The 19,082-nt window shown below is 46.2% G+C and overlaps 1 protein-coding gene and 1 non-coding gene across 3 annotated transcripts in view; one reads left to right on the top strand and one right to left on the bottom strand.

Moving 5' to 3' along the window:
- The window catches only part of CCDC18 (coiled-coil domain containing 18), an 83,242-nt gene extending 64,290 nt beyond the window's left edge, over positions 1-18,952 (bottom strand). For both annotated transcript variants that reach the window (XM_038746038.1, XM_038746039.1), the window contains exons 1-6: positions 18,910-18,952; positions 14,470-14,607; positions 7,681-7,846; positions 6,471-6,638; positions 4,629-4,735; positions 1,254-1,382 (exon numbers count right to left, since the gene is read on the bottom strand). In XM_038746038.1, the coding sequence (XP_038601966.1) occupies positions 1,254-1,382; positions 4,629-4,735; positions 6,471-6,638; positions 7,681-7,846; positions 14,470-14,603 (704 nt within the window). In that variant the 5' untranslated portion in view covers positions 14,604-14,607; positions 18,910-18,952. The remainder of the gene's footprint in view (positions 1-1,253; positions 1,383-4,628; positions 4,736-6,470; positions 6,639-7,680; positions 7,847-14,469; positions 14,608-18,909) is intronic.
- On the top strand, positions 5,442-5,545 carry LOC119927938. Its single transcript, XR_005450902.1, has one exon. It is a non-coding gene; the product is annotated as a U6 spliceosomal RNA (small nuclear RNA).
- Positions 18,953-19,082: the final 130 nt, after the last annotated feature.

Below are 19,082 nucleotides of genomic sequence, written 5' to 3'. Positions count from 1 at the left end.
AAGTGGCGGAGCCGGGATTTGAACCCATGACCTCTGACTCCAAAGCCCGGGCTCTTTCCACTGAGCCACGCGGCTTCTCTCCAGAGGCTGTCTTAATGTTTTCCGTTATGGCTAACCAGAGGTTTAGATTACTTTGTTCACATTAATGTCTGTCTCCTGCTCTGGACTGTAAACTCATTATGGGAAGGGAACACGTCTGCTAATTCTGTTGTATTCTACTCTCCCAAGTACTTAGTACACAGGGATCGAAGTGTTAAATACGATTGACTGATGTTGGACACAGTCCCTGTCCCACATAGGGCTCACAGTCTTAATCCCCATTTTACAGATGAGGTAACTGAGGCACAGAGAAGTGAAGTATTCACCCAAATGCCATAGCAGAGAAGTGGAGGCTCAGGTTCTAAGGCCACACCACAGAGGTCTTTCAAAGGGAGGACACAGCGATCCGGTGGCATGTAGCTAAAAAGCTTATACAATAAAAGCGTGGCTCGGTGGAAAAGAGCCCGGGCTTTGGAGTCAGAGGTCATGGGTTCAAATCCCGGCTCCGCCACATGCCTGCTGTGTGACCTTGGGCAAGTCACTTCACTTCTCTGAGCCTCGGTTCCCTCATCTGTAAAATGGGGATTAAGACTGTGAGCCCCACGTGGGACAACTTGATCACCTTGTATCCACCCCCAGCGCTTAGAACAGTGCTCTGCACATAGTAAGCGCTTAACAAGTGCCATTATTATCATTATTATAAAGGAACCAAACTACTGTTGATCTTTATGGCAAAAGGCACTTCAGATTATCTGTCCTTTTTGATTTTTCAGTTTTTCTGGGCCCAGTAATAATAATAATAATAATAATAATAATGATGGCATTTATTAAGCGCTTACTATGTGCAAAGCACTGTTCTAAGCGCTGGGGAGTTTACAAGGTGATCAGGTTGTCCCACGGGGAGCTCACAGTCTTCATCCCCATTTTACAGATGAGGGAACTGAAGCACAGCGAAGTTAAGTGACTTGCCCAAAGTCACACAGCTGACAATTGGCAGAGCCGGGATTTGAACCCATGACCTCTGACTCCAAAGCCCGGGCTCTTTCCACTGAGCCACGCTGCATACCAGTACAGCATTAGGTCAGATCTCTGAGAACATAAAAGTATACTAGATTTCAGGTCTCTCCACCCCCCGCCCCCAACACACACACTTAACCAACTCAAAACTGGAAAAACTTAATTAAAAGCAAAATCTGATATCTTCCGTGAGTCACCTTTTCACTTGCTTGCTTTGCTCAAGTAAGTCCATCTTCAACATCCTAAATTCGTTTTTCACTTTCAGTAAACTGAGTTCCTTTTCAGCTACCATTTTCTGGCTCTGCTCCAATTTATCTTCTGCGTCTCTACAAAAAATAAATAAGTGTTAAGACAAAATGAAATCGTTCAGACAGGCATTTTTGCATTTGTTCCGTAACTAATACCTATACTAGCAGAGTGCTTTTGCATGCAGCGCTCAATAAATACGATGGAATAATATGAATATCATATAGATCGGTGCCATTTTTGAGCACTTGCAATAATAATGGTACTCGTTAAGCGTTTACTATGTGCTAAGCACTGTACCAAGCACTGGGTAGACACAAGTTAATCAGATTGGACACAGTCCCTGTCCCACACGGGGCTCGCACTTTTAATCCCACAGATGAGGTAACTGAGGCCTAGGGAAGTGAAGTGACTTACCCATGGCCATGCAGCAGACATGTACTTCCACCTTGTACTTCCCAAGCGCTTAGTACAGTGCTCTGCACACAGTAAGCGCTCAATAAATACAATTGAATGAATGAATGAATGTGGGATTAGAACCCAGGTCCTTCTGATTCCCAGGCCCGGGCTCTATCCACTAGGCCATGCTACATCATTCATTCATTCATTCAATCGTATTTATTGAGCGCTTACTGTGTGCAGAGCTCTGTACTAAGCGCTTGGGAAGTACAAGTTGGCAACATATAGAGACAGTCCCTACCCAACAGTGGGCTCACAAGTCTAGAAGGGGGAGACAGAGAACAAAACAAAACATATTAACAAAATAAAACAAATAGAATAAATATGTACAAATAAAATAAATAGAATAAAAATGTACAAATAAAATAGAGTAATCAATCAATCAATCAATTGTATTTATTGAGCGCTTACTGTGTGCAGAGCACTGTACTAAGCACTTGGGAGAAGATAAGTCAATTAATGGTACCTAGTGGGCACTCACTGTGTGCAGAGCACCACACTAAGCAACTGAGCCTAGTCCAGTGAGTAGACCCATCCACGCCCTCAAGAAGCTTACAGTCGAGTGGGGGAAAAAGTAGAATCCTGAAGGCCAGCACATCATTTGAGAGTCGTCAGAGTGAGGTGGTAGCTTGCTATTAAGCATCAATCAATCAATCAATCGTATTTATTGAGCGCTTACTGTGTGCAGAGCACTGTACTAAGTGCTTGGGAAGTACAAGTTGGCAACATATAGAGACAGTCCCTACCCAACAGTGGGCTCACAGTCTAAAAGGGGGAGACAGAGAACAAAACCAAACATACTAACAAAATAAAATAAATAGAATAGATATGTACAAGCAAAATAAATAAATAAATAAATAAATAGAGTAATAAATATGTACAAACATATATACATATATACAGGTGCTGTGGGGAAGGGAAGGAGGTAAAATGGGGGGTGGAGAGGGGGATGAGGGGGAGAGGAAGGAAGGGGCTCAGTGTGGGAAGGCCTCCTGGAGGAGGTGAGCTCTCAGTAGGGCCTTGAAGGAAGGAAGAGAGCGAGCTTGGCGGATGGACAGAGGGAGGGCATTCCAGGCCAGGGGGAGGACGTGGGCCAGGGGTCGATGGCGGGACAGGCGAGAACGAGGTACGGTGAGGAGATTAGCGGCGGAGGAGCGGAGGGTGCGGGCTGGGCTGTAGAAGGAGAGAAGGGAGGTGAGGTAGGAGGGGGCGAGGGGATGGACAGCCTTGAAGCCCAGGGTGAGGAGTTTCTGCCTGATTGATTGGTAGCCACTGGAGATTTTTGAGGAGGGGAGTAACATGCCCAGAGCATTTCTGGACGAAGACAATCCAGGCAGCAGCATGAAGTATGGATTGAAGTGGGGAGAGACACGAGGATGGGAGATCAGAGAGAAGGCTGATGCAGTAGTCCAGACGGGATACGATGAGAGCTTGAACGAGCAGGGTAGCGGTGTGGATGGAGAGGAAAGGGCGGATCTTGGCAATGTTGCGGAGCTGAGACCGGCAGGTTTTGGTGACGGCTTGGATGTGAGGGGTGAACGAGAGAGCGGAGTCGAGGATGACACCAAGATTGCGGGCTTGTGAGACGGGAAGGATGGTAGTGCCGTCAACAGAGACGGGAAAGTCAGGGAGAGGGCAGGGTTTGGGAGGGAAGACAAGGAGTTCAGTCTTGGACATGTTGAGTTTTAGGTGGCGGGCAGACATCCAGATGGAGATGTCCTGAAGGCAGAGAGGAGATGTGAGCCTGGAGAGAGGGGGAGAGAGCAGGGGCAGAGATGTAGATCTGAGTGTCATCAGCGTAGAGATGATAGTTGAAGCCGTGGAAGCGCATGAGGTCACCAAGGGAGTGCGTGTAGGATATACATATATACAGACAGAACTGAAGACAACATTAGCACTGTCCAATCTTTTCTACGAATGTGTGGTCCCCACAGGTGCCACTCTGCCTCCCTGAGGAGTGACGTCAGCCTGATTTACAGGCTACACCCAACATCAAATGGCAAGGCTCCAAGACAGGATACCAAACACGCTGTGTTCACCCAAACACAACTGCTGCTAGCTGGGACATGTGAACAGCATATCCAAGCAGCTGCTGAACAAATGGGCTGAAACTGGGAAGCCAAAAGCAAGGCCAGGGGAAACATTTTAAGGAGTCGGTAAAACAAGACGTCAGACGAAGCCGCATCGCAGCAGAAAACTTTGAGTCAACTGCTGCAGAAAGACCAGCGTGGCATGATCAGTTAATTAAAAAAAAAAAGGAGCAGCTCTTTTCAAGTAGAAGTCTCGGCAATATCAGATTAAAGGAGCAGTGTGGCCTAGTGGAAAGAGCACGGGCTAGGGAATCAGAAGGACCTGGGTTCTAATCCCAGCTTCGCCACTTGTCTGCTGTGTGACCTCAGGCAAGTCACTTCACTTCTCTGTGCCTCAGTTACCTCATCTGTAAAATAGAGATTAAGAGCGTGAACCGCATTTGGGACAGGGACTTTGTCCAACCCGATTAACTCATATCTACCCTAGTACTTAGTACAGAGCCTGGCATGAAGTAAGGCCTTAACAAATACCAAAAAAATCAGGAAACAAGGAGGCCGAGGTGATAATATCATCAAGCACTAGGAACAATAAAGCTGACAGTACAACAAAGAACAGTCCGTGTGTGCAAAATACGGTCAGGACTACGCGCATTTTAAAGTCATACCCACCCCCACGGATGAATTCCACAGCCAGCTGGTCATCTTGGAGTACAACTATAAATACATTTTTAAGACAATTAAATAGTCCCTGAATATTTGAAAACTCAGGTTAGATTTTAATACAATATAGCAACAGGAAATAGCCACTGGAAGGAAAATGAGAAAAACTACAATTACCTCAAAACTTTATCTTGAGCTGTGATTTCTGCTTCCAAATTTATGATTTTTTCTTCAAAGATTGGACCCCCGGATGACTGTGAGCGAGCGGATTCAAGGAAACAAATCTGAAATATAAAAGCACACCCTTAGGAGCTTAAAGATTGTGATGGTGAGGAGTAGGAACGTGGATTGAAGCCCTTCAGGAATGGCTGAGTTCTTCCCAATCGGAATTCCTGAGTCATCTTGGGAAAAGGCAGGGGGGAGGAAGGAAGCATTTCTATACCTCTCCCATCCTCCCACCACCATCATATGGCCCTGCATATGTAGTCCGATAATCAATCAATCGTATTTATTGAGCGCTTACTATGTGCAGAGCACTGTACTAAGCGCTTGGGAAGTACAAATTGGCAACACATAGAGACAGTCCCTACCCAACAGTGGGCTCACAGTCTAGTACCCTCGCCTTCTGAGATCCTGGACGCATGCGCGTGACAAGGAGTTCATTACCCTGTCTCCACTTCCTTCCTTCTCCGGTCTTGCCCAATAATAGTAATAATAATAATGGTATTTGTTAAGCTCTTACTATGTGCCAAACACTGTTCTAAGTGCTGGGGTGGACACGAGATAATCAGGTTGTCCCACGTGGGGCTCACAGTCTTAATCTCCATTTTACAGATGAGGTAACTGAGGCACAGAGAAATTAAGGGCTAAGGAGTGGAGTGGCCTGGGAGCTAAAAGGGAAAGAATTAAAAAGTGGGGAGAGGAGAAGGGGACCAGCAAAAGGGGAGAAGGATGGAAAGAGAGGAGCTTCGGGGAGGAACAATGGGAGCAGGACAAAATATTATTCATATACTAAAATTGGAACGATACAGAGAAGATCAGCATGGCCCCTGCTCAAGGATGACACGCAAATTCGTGAAGTGTTCCGTATTTTTTTCTTTTGTTAATATACTTTGTTTCGTTGTCTGTCTCCCCCTTCTAGACTGTGAGCCCGCTGTTGGGTAGGGACCGTCTCTATATGTTGCCAACTTCTACTTCCCAAGCGCTTAGTACGGTGCTCTGCACACAGTAAGTGCTCAATAAATACGACTGAATGAATGAATGATTATTCTTATTAATAATAAATAATAGTATTTGTTAAGTGCTTACTGTGTGCTAAGCACTGGGGTGGGTACAAGTTGAGTTGGACACGGGCCCTGTCCTACGTGGGGCTCACAGTCTAAATCCCTATTTTACAGAGGAGGTAACTGAGGCCCAGAGAAGTGAAGTGACTTGCCCTGCGTCACACAGCAGAGAAGTGGCAGGGCTGGGATTAGAACCCATGACCTTCTAATGCCCACGCCCATGCTCTAGCCTCTGCGCCACGCTGCTTCTCTAGCATTACTCAAACAGGGAATGACAGAAAGGAAATTAAAAGGCAGAAGAAAATGAGAAGAAATGAAGGGAGGCAGCGAGAAGGGGAAAGAATTTCAAAGAACAGAAAGACAGAAATTCAAGGACCGAAATTAAGGGCAGAGACATAGTAAGACAAATAGGTAGCGCCCCAATTAAACAGAAGCAAACCCAAAGGAAAGCTGACGGACATAAGGGGAGGAGAGGGAATTGGCATGTGGTGAACAAAATGAACGTGATAATTACAGGGAGAGAGGAAGGAAACGTACGGGGTAAAGGTGACATCCCCACTAATGTAGCATAATTTACTACAGAGTATGAAGGCAGTAGAAATGTTTATACACTAGTGACACACTGAAGAAATCAAATCCAACTAACACATCAAGGGAATATTTTACTTTACAGGAGTTGACAAGAATTGTGTATTTCCTTTCTACCCACCAAAATCTACCATTTTAAGATACATACTCTTGCTTTTGACTGTGCCAGTTCAAAATGGACAGACTCTACTTCGTTCATTAGTTTGCGATTCTGGGCCAGCAAAGTAGCGTTCTGTTCCTGAAGGTCACTGGGTTTCTGTCGGAATCTTTCGCTTTCCTGATCCAAACTTGTGTCTAAGGCAAATCCGTGGTATGACTAAAGAGAAGAAAGTAAAATACTTCTAATTATCACATTTTAAGAGTTTTGGTCATCCTTATACAATTAAGATAAAATACTGATCAATAATCTGTCAATAGACTGAAATTATATTCTATACTCTATCTTTAATAAACTAGTTTATAAACTATCTGAGAAAGGTGAGTACTTTAAATAATAATAATAATAATGATGGTATTTGTTAAGCGCTTACTATGTGCAAAGCACTGTTCTAAGTGCTGGGGGGGAATATACGGTGATCAGGTTGTCCCATGTGGGGCTCAGAGTCTTAATCCCCATTTTACAGATGAGGGAAATGAAGGGACATTCATTCCTTCAATCGTATTTATTGAGCACTTACTGTGTGCAGAGCACTGTACTAAGTGCTTGGGAAGTACAAATCGGCATTAATCCCCATTTTACAGATGAGGGAACTGAGGCCCAGAGAAGTTAAGTGACTTGCCCAAAGTCACACAGCTGACAATTGGCGGAGCCGGGATTTGAACCCGTGACCTCTGACTCCAAAGCCCGGGCTCTTTCCACTGAGCCACACTGCTTCTCTTTAAAGACTTGGAGCTACCAGGCACCTAAATTTTCAATCATGTGGAAAGAGCTAAAATTCAAATTGAAGAAACAGGTAAATAGTACTAATGAAAACTGGCATTTGTTAAAGCGCTTACTATGTGCCAAGCACTGTATTAAGTGCTGGGGTACATACAAGATAATCAGGATCCGCATGGGGCTCACAGTCTAAGTAGGAGGGAGAACAGACACTGAATCCCCATTCTGCAGATGAAGGAACTGAGACACAGATAAGTTTAGTGACTTTTCCTAGATTGCACAGCAGGTGAGTGGACACGGTGGGATTAGAACCCAAGCCCTCTGACGCCCAGGCCTGTGCTCTTTCCTCTAGGCCCCACGGCTTCGCCAGGTAAAACCCTGGCCACACACCCACTGGTTGCTACTTATAAAAATCCCCCAATTTCACTAACAAAATAAAAAACCCAACAACGCGGGCTCCAAAGATAAAGAAAACAGCAACCTGGTTTCTTAGCTTCCTCTGACAGTCACTTCGGCCGTGGGACATATTAGCAACGCTCCTGAAATTTACAAGTCCAGAATAATTGGGCTGGACAAGATCCTCCAAGGTCAGTCTCTCCAACCTATTGTGATCGAAGTCACCATCAGAGTGTTCACTTGCACTAGTCCTGGAAGAGAAAAAAATAAAATAAATCCCCCCCCCCGAATTTGAATTACTGAAAAATCCAAATTGAGTTAATTAGGTCACACCTCCGGCCTCCTGGAATGCGCCTGAAATAATCGAAGGATTTTAACAAGACAAATCATCATCATCAATTGTATTTATTGAGCGCTTACTATGTGCACAGCACTATACTAAGCGCTTGGGAAGTACAAATTGGCAACATATAGAGACGGTCCCTACCCAACAGTGGGCTCACAGTCTAGAAGAGGATTTCACATTAAATGGCCTGGGCGGAGTCTCAAACTCAAGAATGAGTCTTCCCTGATAATATGAGTAGTTACATTTATTTAACACTCACAGCACGCGATGAAGGTAATAAACTGAGCACTTGGGAACTAAAAAACAGATAAGACCAGCTCCCTGCTCACAAGGAGTTTTCATTTCTATTAGGGGAGGAGGATCATTCAATCTTGCACATAGTAAGCACTTAACAAATGCCATCATTATTATTATTGACCATTTACTGTGTGCAGAGCACTGAACTAAGCGGTTGGAAGAGCACAATATAACAGAGTTGGTAGACAAGTCCCCTGCCCACAGTGAGCTTACTTACGGTGAGCAGGGCACTGAACTACGCAGTTGGAAGAGCGTAATATAACGAGAGTTGGTAGACATGTTCCCTGCCCATCATCAATCATCATCAATCGTATTTATTGAGCGCTTACTATGTGCAGAGCACTGTACTAAGCGCTTGGGAAGTACAAATTGGCAACATATAGAGACAGTCCCTACCCAACAGTGGGCTCACAGTCTAAAAGGGGGAGACAGAGAACAAAACCAAACATACTAACAAAATAAAATAAATAGAATAGATATGTACAAGTAAAATAAATAGAGTAATAAAAATGCCCACAGTGAGCTTAGTCTAGAGGGAAGCATAAAAGTTCTGATAACTCACCAACATCCTTGTTGCATTAATAACTGAACTCAAGATTGAGGCCTAAAAAAGGATGATTGAAGAACTCAGCTCTACATATAATTCTGTGTTGAGAAAATTATGCCCTATTTCTTACTATCAATCAATGGTATAATAATAATAATAATGATGGCATTTAAGCACTTACTATATGCAAAGCACTGTTCCAAGCGCTGGGGAGGTTACAAGGTGATCAGGTTGTCCCACGGGGGGCTCACAGTCTCAATCCCCATTTTAATCAATCAATCAATCGTATTTATTGAGCGCTTACTGTGTGCAGAGCACTGGACTAAGTGCTTGGGAAGTCCAAGTTGGCAACATATAGAGACAGTCCCTACCCAACAGTGGGCTCACAGTCTAAAAGGGGGAGACAGAGAACAAAACCAAAATACTAACAAAATAAAATAAATAGAATAGATATGTACAAGTAAAATAAATAAATAAATTTTACAGATGAGGTAACTGAGGCCCAGAGAAGCGAAGTGACTTGCCCAGAGTCACACAGCTGACAAGTGGCGGGGCTGGGATTTGAACCAATGACCTCTGACTCCAAAGCCCGGGCTCCTTCGTCTGAGCCATGCTGCTGCTATTTATTGAGCACTTACAGTGTGCGGAGCATTGAAGACGAAGCAGCATGGCCTAGTGGTTATAGCATGGGTCTTGAAGTCGGAAGGACCAGGGTTCTAATCCTGGCTCTGCCACTTGTCTGCTGTGTGTCCTTGGACAAGTCACTTCCCTTCTCTCTGCCTCAGTCATCATCATCATCATCAATCATATTTATTGAGCGCTTACTGTGTGCAGAGCACTGTACTAGGCGCTTGGGAAGTACAAGTTGGCAACATATAGAGACAGTCCCTACCCAACAGTGGGCTCACAGTCTAAAAGGGGACTCATCTTATCTATAAAATGGAGATCAAAACTGTGAGCTCCAGGCGGACAGGGAAACTGTCGAACCTGATTTGCTTGTATCTACCCAAGCTTTTAGTACAGTGCTGGAACATAGTAAGTGCTCAACAAATACCACAATTATTATTGGTAGTAAAGCACAATACAATAGGGTTGGTAGACACAATCACCGCCCACAGAGAGCTCACAGTCTCCAGGGGAGACAGACATGAAAACAGGCTAGGGATAGGGGAAATAGTAAAGAATATGTTTATAAGTATGTTTATAATATGTTTATAAGCTCCCAGACTGAACCCCCTCCTTCCTCTCCATCCCCCAACACCTTACCTCCTTCCCTTCCCCACAGCACCTGTATATATGTATATAGGTTTGTACGTATTTATTACTCTATTGATATATTCTACTTGTACATATTTATTCTATTTTATTTTGTTAATATATTTTTTGTTCTGTTCTCTGTCTCCCCCTTCTAGACTGTGAGCCCGCTGTTGGCTAGGGACCGTCTCTATATGTTGCCAACTTGTACTTCCCAAGCGCTTAGTACAGTGCTCTGCACACAGTAAGCGCTCAATAAATACGATTGAATGAATGAATGAATAAGTATTGTGGTGCTGGGACAAGTATCAAAGTGCTTAATAATAATAATAGTGATGGCATTTATTACACCCTTACTATGTGCAAAGCACTGTTCTAAGCACTGGGGAGGTTACAAGGTGATCAGGTTGTCCCACAGGGGGCTCACAGTCTTAATCCCCATTTTACAGATGAGGTAACTGAGGCACAGAGAAGTGAAGTGACTTGCCCAGTCACACAGCTGACAAGCAGCGGGGCCGGGATTTGAACCTATGACCTCTGACTCCAAAGCCGGTGCTCTTTCCACTGAGCCCAGGCAAGTGCAGAGTTGTGGCAGAGGGGAAGGCGGATAGGAGAAATAAAATGCTTAGTCTAGGAAGGCGCCTTGGAGAAAATGTGATTTTTAGGAGGGTTTTGAGGGTGGGAAGAGTGTTCCAGACCCAAGGGAGAAAGTAGGCGGTGGGTTGATGGCAAGGTAGACGAGACTGGGGTACAAGATTGACGAGAGGAGCAGAGTGTGTAGATTGAGTTGAAGTAGGAGATCAGTGAGGTTAGATAAGAGGGAATGAGTGGACTGGATGCCTTACAGCCACTGGAGGAGAGAGAAAGAGTGCACGGGAGTCGGAAAAGAGGGATAGCAGTCAAAGTGGGAAATGATCGGCATGGGAGCAGTTGGGATGGAGAGGACAGAGTAGATTTTAGGCATGTTGGGAGGGTAGAAGAGACAGGATTTCATGACAGACTGAATGTGTGGACTGAATGAGAAAGCTGAGTGAAGGAAAATGCTAACGTTATGGGCTTGTGAGGCAGGGAGGGTGGTGGTGCTTTCTAGGAAAGTGATAGGAAAGTCAGGAAAGAGGATAGGGTTTGGGTGGCAAGATAAGGAGGTCCGTTTTGGACATGTTAAGTTTGAGGTGACGGCAAGACATTATCTTCCCTCCCAGACCCTGTCCTCTCCCTGGATTTCCCGTCACTGTAGACGGCACTACCACCCTTTCCATCTCACAATCCCGGAACCTTAGTGTCATCCTTGACTTTGCTCTCTCATTCACCCCACATATCCAATCCGTCACCAAACCTGCTGGTCTCACCTCCACAACATCCCCAAGATCCGCCCTTTCCTCTCCATCCAGACCGCTACCTTGCTGGTTCAATCTCTCATCCTCTCCCGACTGGATTACTGCATCAGCCACCTCCCTGATCTCCCATCCTCCTGTCTCTCCTCACTTTAGTCTATACTTCATTCTGCTGCCCGGATTGTCTTTGTACAGAAACACTCTGGGCATGTCACTCCCCTCCACAAAATTCCCCAGTGGTTGCCTGTCAACCTACGAATCAAGCAAAAACTCCTCACTCTCGACTTCAAGGCTGTCCATCACCTCGCCCCTTCCTACCTCACCTCCCTTCTCTCCTTCTTCAGCCCAGCCCGCACCCTCCGCTCCTCTGCCGCTAATGTCCTCACTGTACCTCGTTCTCGCCTGTCCCACCGTCGACCCCTGGCCCATGTCCTTCCCCTGGCCTGGAAGGCCCTCCCTCCTCACATCCGCCGAACTAGCTCTCTTCCTCCCTTCAAAGCCCTGCTGAGAGCTCACCTCCTCCAAGAGGCCTTCCCAGACTGAGACCCCCCTTTTCCTCTCCTCCTCCTCCCTTCCCCCTTGCCCTCCCCACAGCACTTGTGTATATTTGTACATATTTATTCCTCTATTTATTTTATTAATGATGTATATATACCTATAATTCTACTTATTCTGATGGCATTGACACCTGTCTACTTGTTTTATTTTGTTGTCTGTCTCTCCCCCTTCTAGACCGTGAGCCCGCTGTTGGGTAGGGACCGTCTCTATATGTTGCCGACTTGTGCTTCCCAAGCACTTAGTCCAGTGCTCTGCACACAGTAAGCGCTCAATAAATACAATTGAATGAATGAATGAGTAGAGATATCCTGAATGCAGGAGAAACTGCGAGACTGTAGAGCGAGGGGGGCGAGAGAGAAAGATATCCTCAGGGCTGGATATGTGGATTTGGGAATCATCTAGAGGTGGTAGTTGAAGTCGTAGGAACGACTGAGTTCTACAAGGAAGAGGGTATAGATGGAGAAGAGAAGGGGACCCGCTCCTGAGCCCTGAGGGACTCCCACAGCTAGAAGGTGGGAGGCAGAAGAGGAGCCAGCCAAAGAGATGAGCAGAGATAGGAGGAGAACCAGGAGAGGACACCATCACTGAGGCCAAGGTTGGATAATGTTTCCAGGATAAGGGGGTGGTGGACAGGGTCGAAAGCAGTTGAGAGGTCTAGAGGGATCGGGATGGTTCGGCAAGAAGGAGGTCATTGGTGATGTGCATCTAGCTTTAATTTTATTTGTTCTGATGTCTTGACACCTGTCCACATGTTTTGTTTTATTTTCTGTCTCCCCCTTCTAGACTGTGAGCCCATTGCTGGGTAGGGACCGCCTCTATATGTTGCCAATTTGTACTTCCCAAGCGCTTAGTCCAGTGCTCTGCACACAGTAAGCGCTCAATAAATCCGAATGAATGAGAAATGAAATGGTGATCTTAGACAGCCGTTTCTCTGGAGTTCACGGGGCGAAGCCAGATTGCAGGGGGTTGAGGAGAGAGCTCAGTGAGTAGACACCTCGCTCAAGGAGTTTGAAGAGGAATGGAAGGAAGAAGATAGGGCAATAATTTGAGGGTGCTGTGGGGTTCGGGGAGGGTTTTCTTTTTTAAGGATGGGGAGACATGAGTATATTGGAAAGCAGTGGGGAAGAAGCTAATGGAGAGCGAACACCTGAAGGCGGTCAGGGACGGAAGGAAGGAGAGAGTAAGATACCGTGATGAGGGATGGGCAAAGCACTGTACTTAGCGCTTGGGAGAAAATGCAGTGTAGCCTAGTGGATACATGAGTGGATTATGAGAAGCAGTGTGGCTCAGTGGAAGGAGCCCGGGCTTTGGAGTCAGAGGTCATGGGTTCAAATCCCGGCTCCACCACTTGTCAGCTGTGCGACTTTGGGCAAGTCGCTTAACTCCTCTGTGCCTCAGTTCCCTCACCTGTAAAATGGGGATGAAGACTGTGAGCCCCCCGTGGGACATCCTGATCACCTTGTAACCTCCCCAGCGCTTAGAACAGTGCTTTGCACATAGTAAGCGCTTAATAAATGCTATCATTATTATTATTATTATTATTATTATATACAGCTTGGGCCTGGGAGTCGGAGGACCTGGGTTCTAATCCCAACTCTGCCACTTGTCTGCTGTGTAACCTTGGCCAGGTTACTTAACTTCCCTGTGCCTCAGTTACCTCATTAGTACAGTGCTCTGCACACAGTAAGCGCTCAATAAATACGATTGATGATGATGATGATCACGTGCACCAGGTGGGAGGTGGACTGTATCTAACCTGATTATGTTGTATGAACCCCACCCCTTAGAACAACGCCTGGCCCATAAAAAAAGATGCGATTAAATTTCATCTTGAGGAAAAAAGTAAACACAAAAAATACCCCAGAGACGGCAGACGCAGTCCCTGCCCACAACAAGCTTACAACCGAGAGGGAGTATTAATACAGATGATAATTTATACTGTAACTTATAGTTCTGTACAAAAGCAAGGGGGGGGAAGGGGTAGGATTGGAGAAGAGGCAGGAGGTCTCCTCTTGAGACACAGCTGGGAAAAATGGGAAAGTCAGAGGTGGGGCTGGAGGAAGGGACTGGAGAGGAGCAGAGGAGATTTTGGAGAGGACACACATAATGGTTTCAATTTTATCGACAAAGTACGTGGCCACGTCATTAGGAGCAAGAGATTATGGAGGCGGGGGGGAACTAGGGGTCTGAAGAGGGAGTTAGAAGTCTGACATGTAACTAAAAGTACTAACATGCAACTAAATTTTTCAATATAAATATCTGGCTAAACTTTGACAATTTAAAGACAAGTGCTTTAAAGCGTCCCGTGAAATTACTGACGATTCACAGCTTCTCTAAATTTTTGGAATATATCTTCCGCACCTGTAAATATCCAGTTGCCAAACTACACTGCGTTACCGTTTCCGGATTTACTAAAATCAATCAATCAATTGTATTTATTGAGCACTTACTGTGTGCAGAGCACTGTACTAGGCGCTTGGGAAGTACAAGTTGGCAACATATAGAGACGGTCCCTACCCAACAGTGGGCTCATCTTACCCGATCAGTTCTTGCCCCACATTCCGCAAACTCAATTCAGTTTTCTTCAGTTTACTTCTTAATGAAGCTACATTTGCAAGCAGGATTTCTTCTTCGTCGTCTTTTTCACGGCATCTCAAAGAGCGAAATTCCATTTATCTAAAAAAAAAAAAAGGAAAACAAGAAAAATCAAAAACGAGATCCTTCCATTACACTTTCCCACAGAGCCTGTAGTATTTTTCAGGGCTACCTCTCTGTAGAAGCCCGGGGGGGTTGTGCGACGGTGGCGGGGGGTGGGGTGAGGCTATTTGCTTCCACTGAGTTGGCAAGGTGAGGGCAAAGCAGTGCGGCTCAGTGGAAAGAGCCCGGGCTCGGGAGTCAGGGGTTGTGGGTTCTAATCCTGGCTCTGCCACTTCTCAGCTGTGTGACTTTGGGCAAGTCACATAACTTCTCTGTGCCTCAGTTCCTTCATCTGTCAAATGGAGATTAAAACTGTGAGCCCCGAGTGGGACAACCTGATTCATTCATTCATTCATTCAATCGTATTTATTGAGCGCTTACTGGGTGCAGAGCACTGTACTAAGCACTTGGGAAGTCCGAGTTGGCAACATATAGAGACGGTCCCTACCCAACAGTGGGCTCACAGCCTAGAAGCGGGAGACAGAGAACAAAACAAAACATATTAACAAAATAAAATAAATAGAATAAATATGTACAAATAAAATAGAGTAATAAATCCGTACAAACATATATACATATATACAGGTGCTGTGGGGAGGGGAAGGAGGTAAGGCGGGGGGGGGATGGGGAGGGGGAGGAGGAGGAGAGGAAGGAGGGGGCTCAGTCTGGGAAGGCCTCTTGGAGGAGGTTACCCTGTGTCTACCCCATTGTTTAGAACGGTGCTTGGCACATAGTAAGCACTTGACAAATACCATTATTATTATTATTAAAGCCATTAGGTAGCCCACCCAGCTTAGGGCAAAGTCATTAGGTAGTCCACCCAGCTATGCCCCTACCCTTGGAGCCCAAACGCCAGCTGTTTACTGCCCTCTCCATATGGGGATGCTCAATTTCCCAGCCCTAACCCGGATCCCAGCCCAGACTCCCATTTTCCCCAGCCAAACGTTGGATCACAGATTTCTGTAAAATGGGGATTAAGACTGTGAGCCCCACGTGGGACAACTTGATCACCTTGTATCCCCCCCAGCGCTTAGAACAGTGCTCTGCACATTGTAAGTGCTGAGTAAATGCCATTATTATTATTATTATCTGTAAAATGGGGATTAAGACTGTGAGCCCCACGTGGGACAACTTGATCACCTTGTATCCAGTGCTCTGCACATAGTAAGCGCTTAGTAAATGCCATCACTATTATTATTATCTGTAAAATGGGGATTAAGACTGTGAGCCCCACGTGGGACAACTTGATCACCTTGTATCCAGTGCTCTGCACATAGTAAGCGCTTAGTAAGTGCCATCATTATTATTATTATCTGTAAAATGGGGATTAAGACTGTGAGCCCCACGTGGGACAACTTGATCACCTTGTATCCAGTGCTCTGCACATAGTAAGCGCTTAGTAAATGCCATCATTATTATTATTATCTGTAAAATGGGGATTAAGACTGTGAGCCCCACGTGGGACAACTTGATCACCTTGTATCCAGTGCTCTGCACATAGTAAGCGCTTAATAAATGCATTATTATTATCTGTAAAATGGGGATTAAGACTGTGAGCCCCACATGGGACAACTTGATCACCTTGTATCCCCCACCCAGAGCTTACAACAGTGCTCTGCACATAGTAAGCATTTAACATATGTCATTATTATTATTATTATTATCAGGTCCCACGTGGGGCTCACAAGGAAGGACAATTGGGAAACAGATAGAGATAATCCCTACCTATGAGAAGCAGCGTGGCTCAGTGGAAAGAGCCTGAGCTTTGGAGCTGGAGGTCATGGGTTCAAATTCCGGCTCTGCCACTTAGCTGTGAGACTTTGGGCAAGTCACTTCACTTCTCTGGGCCTCAGTTCCCTCATCTGTAAAATGGGGATGAAGACTGTGAGCCCCCCATGGGACAACCTGATCACCCTGCAACCCCCCCAGCGCTTAGAACAGTGCTTTGCACATAGTAAGCGCTTAATAAAAATTCCATTATTATCCATAATAGCCAGAGGGCGTGGCTCAGTGCAAAGAACATGGGCTTGGGAGTCAGAGGTTATGGGTTCGAATCCCGACTCCACCACTTATCGGCTGCATGACTTTGGGCAAGTCACTTCACTTCTCTGGGCCTCAGTTCCCTCATCTGTAAAATGGAGATTAATCAATCAATCGTATTTATTGAGTGCTTACTGTGTGCAGAGCACTGTACTAAGTGCTTGGGAAGTACAATGATAATAATGATGGCATTTATTAAGTGCTTACTATGTGCAAATCAATCAATCGTATTTATTGAGCGCTTATTGTGTGCAGAGCACGGTACTAAGCGCTTGGGAAGTACAGGTTGGCAACATATAGAGACGGTCCCTACCCAACAGTGGGCTCACAGTCAAGCACTTAGTCCAGTGCTCTGCACACAGTAAGCGCTCAATAAGTACGATTGAATGAATGAAGGCTGTGATTAAGACTGTGAACCCCCCATGGGACAACCTGATCACCTTGTAATAATAATAATAATGGCATTTATTAAGCACTTACTATGTGCAAAGCACTATTCTAAGCACTGGGGGGGGGGGGGACACAAGGTGATCAAGTTGTCCCATGTGGGGCTCACAGTCTTAATCACCATTTTACAGGTGAGGTAACTGAGGCTCAGAGAAGTTAAGTGACTTACCAAGGTCACACAGCAGACATGTGGTGGAGTTGGGATTCAAACCCATGACCTCTGACTCCAAAGCCCGTGCTCTTTCCACTGAGCCACGCTGCTTCTAAAATAATGGCATTTATTAGGTGCTTACTCTGTGCAAAGCACTGTTCTAAGCGCTGGGGAGGTTACAAGGTGATCAGGTTGTCCCACGGCGGACTCAATCAATCAATCAATCGTATTTATTGAGCGCTTACTGTGTGCAGAGCACTGTACTAAGCGCTTGGGAAGTACAAGTTGGCAACATTTTACAGATGAGGTAACTGAGGCACAGAGAAGTGACTTGCCCAAAGTCACACAGCTGACAATTGGCAGAGCTGGGATTTGAACCTTGTAACCGCCCCAGCACTTAGAACAGTGCTTTGCACATAGTAAGCGCTTAACAAATACCAACATTATTATCCTAAGTGGCTTCGGGGAAAGAGTGTGGGCTTGGGAGTCAGAGGTCATGGGTTCAAATCTCGGCTCCGCCAACTGTCAGCTGTGTGATTTTGGGTCACTTCACTTCCCTGGGCCTCAGTTCCCTCATCTGTAAAATGGGGATGAAGACTGTGCGCCCTACATGGGACCACCTGATCACCTTGTATCCTCCCCAGCGCTTACAACAGTGCTTTGCACATAGTAAGCGCTTAACAAATACCATTATTATTATTATTATTACCCAACAACGGGCTCATGGCCTAGAAAAAGCAGCGTGGCTCAGTGGAAAGAGCCCGGGCTTTGGAGTCGCAGGTCATGGGTTCGAATCCCGGCTCCCCCAACTGTCAGCTGTGTGACTTTGGGCAAGTCACTTCACTTCTCTGGGCCTCAGTTCCCTCATCTGTAAAATGGGGGTGAAGACTGTGAGCCCCACATGGGACAACCTGATCACTTTGTATCCTCCCCAGCGCTTAGAGCAGTGCTTTGCACATAGTAAGCGCTTAACAAATACCATTATCATTATCACCCAACAACGGGCTCACGGCCTAGAAGAAGCAGCGTGGCTCAGTGGAAAGGGCCCCGGCTTTGGAGTCAGAGGTCATGGGTTCGAATCCCAACTCCCCCAATTGTCAGATGTGTGACTTTGGGCAAGTCCGTTCACTTCTCTGGGCCTCAGTTCCCTCATCTGTAAAATGGGGGTGAAGACTGTGAGCCCCACATGGGACAACCTGATCACCTTGTATCCTCCCCAGGGCTTAGAACAGTGCTTTGCACATAGTAAGCGCTTAACAAATACCATTTTCATTATCATTATCACCCAACAACGGGCTCACGGCCTAGAAGCAGCAGCGTGGCTCACTGGAAAGAGCCCGGGCTTTGGAGTCGGAGGTCATGGGTTCGAATCCCGGCTCCCCCAACTGTCAGCCGTGTGGCTTTGGGCAAGTCACTTCATGTTGTCCACCAGCGGCCTTGACATGACTGACTCCATTTTGTGTCTGCTGAAAGTAACCCTCCGAGTTCCCTCCTCTGTAAAATGGGGATGAAGACTGTGAGCCCCCCCCGTGGGACAACCTGATCACCTTGTAACCTCCCCAGCGCTTAGAAGAGTGCTTTGCACATAGTAAGCGCTTAATAAATGCTATTATTATTATTATTATTAGGGGGAAGTGGCTCACCAACGGGGCAGCAGCTGAGGCGAGCTTCCGGGGGCCGCCTCCAACCGTTGGCACGCGACGAAAACGGTCGCGAGCCACGGCCGCGCGCCTGCGCCCTACCGCCTAACGCCCTCCAGCCGCTGGGGGGCGCGCGCGGTGCTTTCTGGGCTTTGTAGTCCCCAGCCCGGGCCGGG

The sequence above is a fragment of the Tachyglossus aculeatus genome, chromosome 4, assembly GCF_015852505.1.
Source record: "Tachyglossus aculeatus isolate mTacAcu1 chromosome 4, mTacAcu1.pri, whole genome shotgun sequence".
NCBI classification, from domain to species: Eukaryota; Metazoa; Chordata; class Mammalia; order Monotremata; family Tachyglossidae; genus Tachyglossus; species Tachyglossus aculeatus.
The sequence above is the reverse complement of the archived record's forward strand: the minus strand, read 5'-3'. Positions and strand labels throughout refer to the sequence as shown.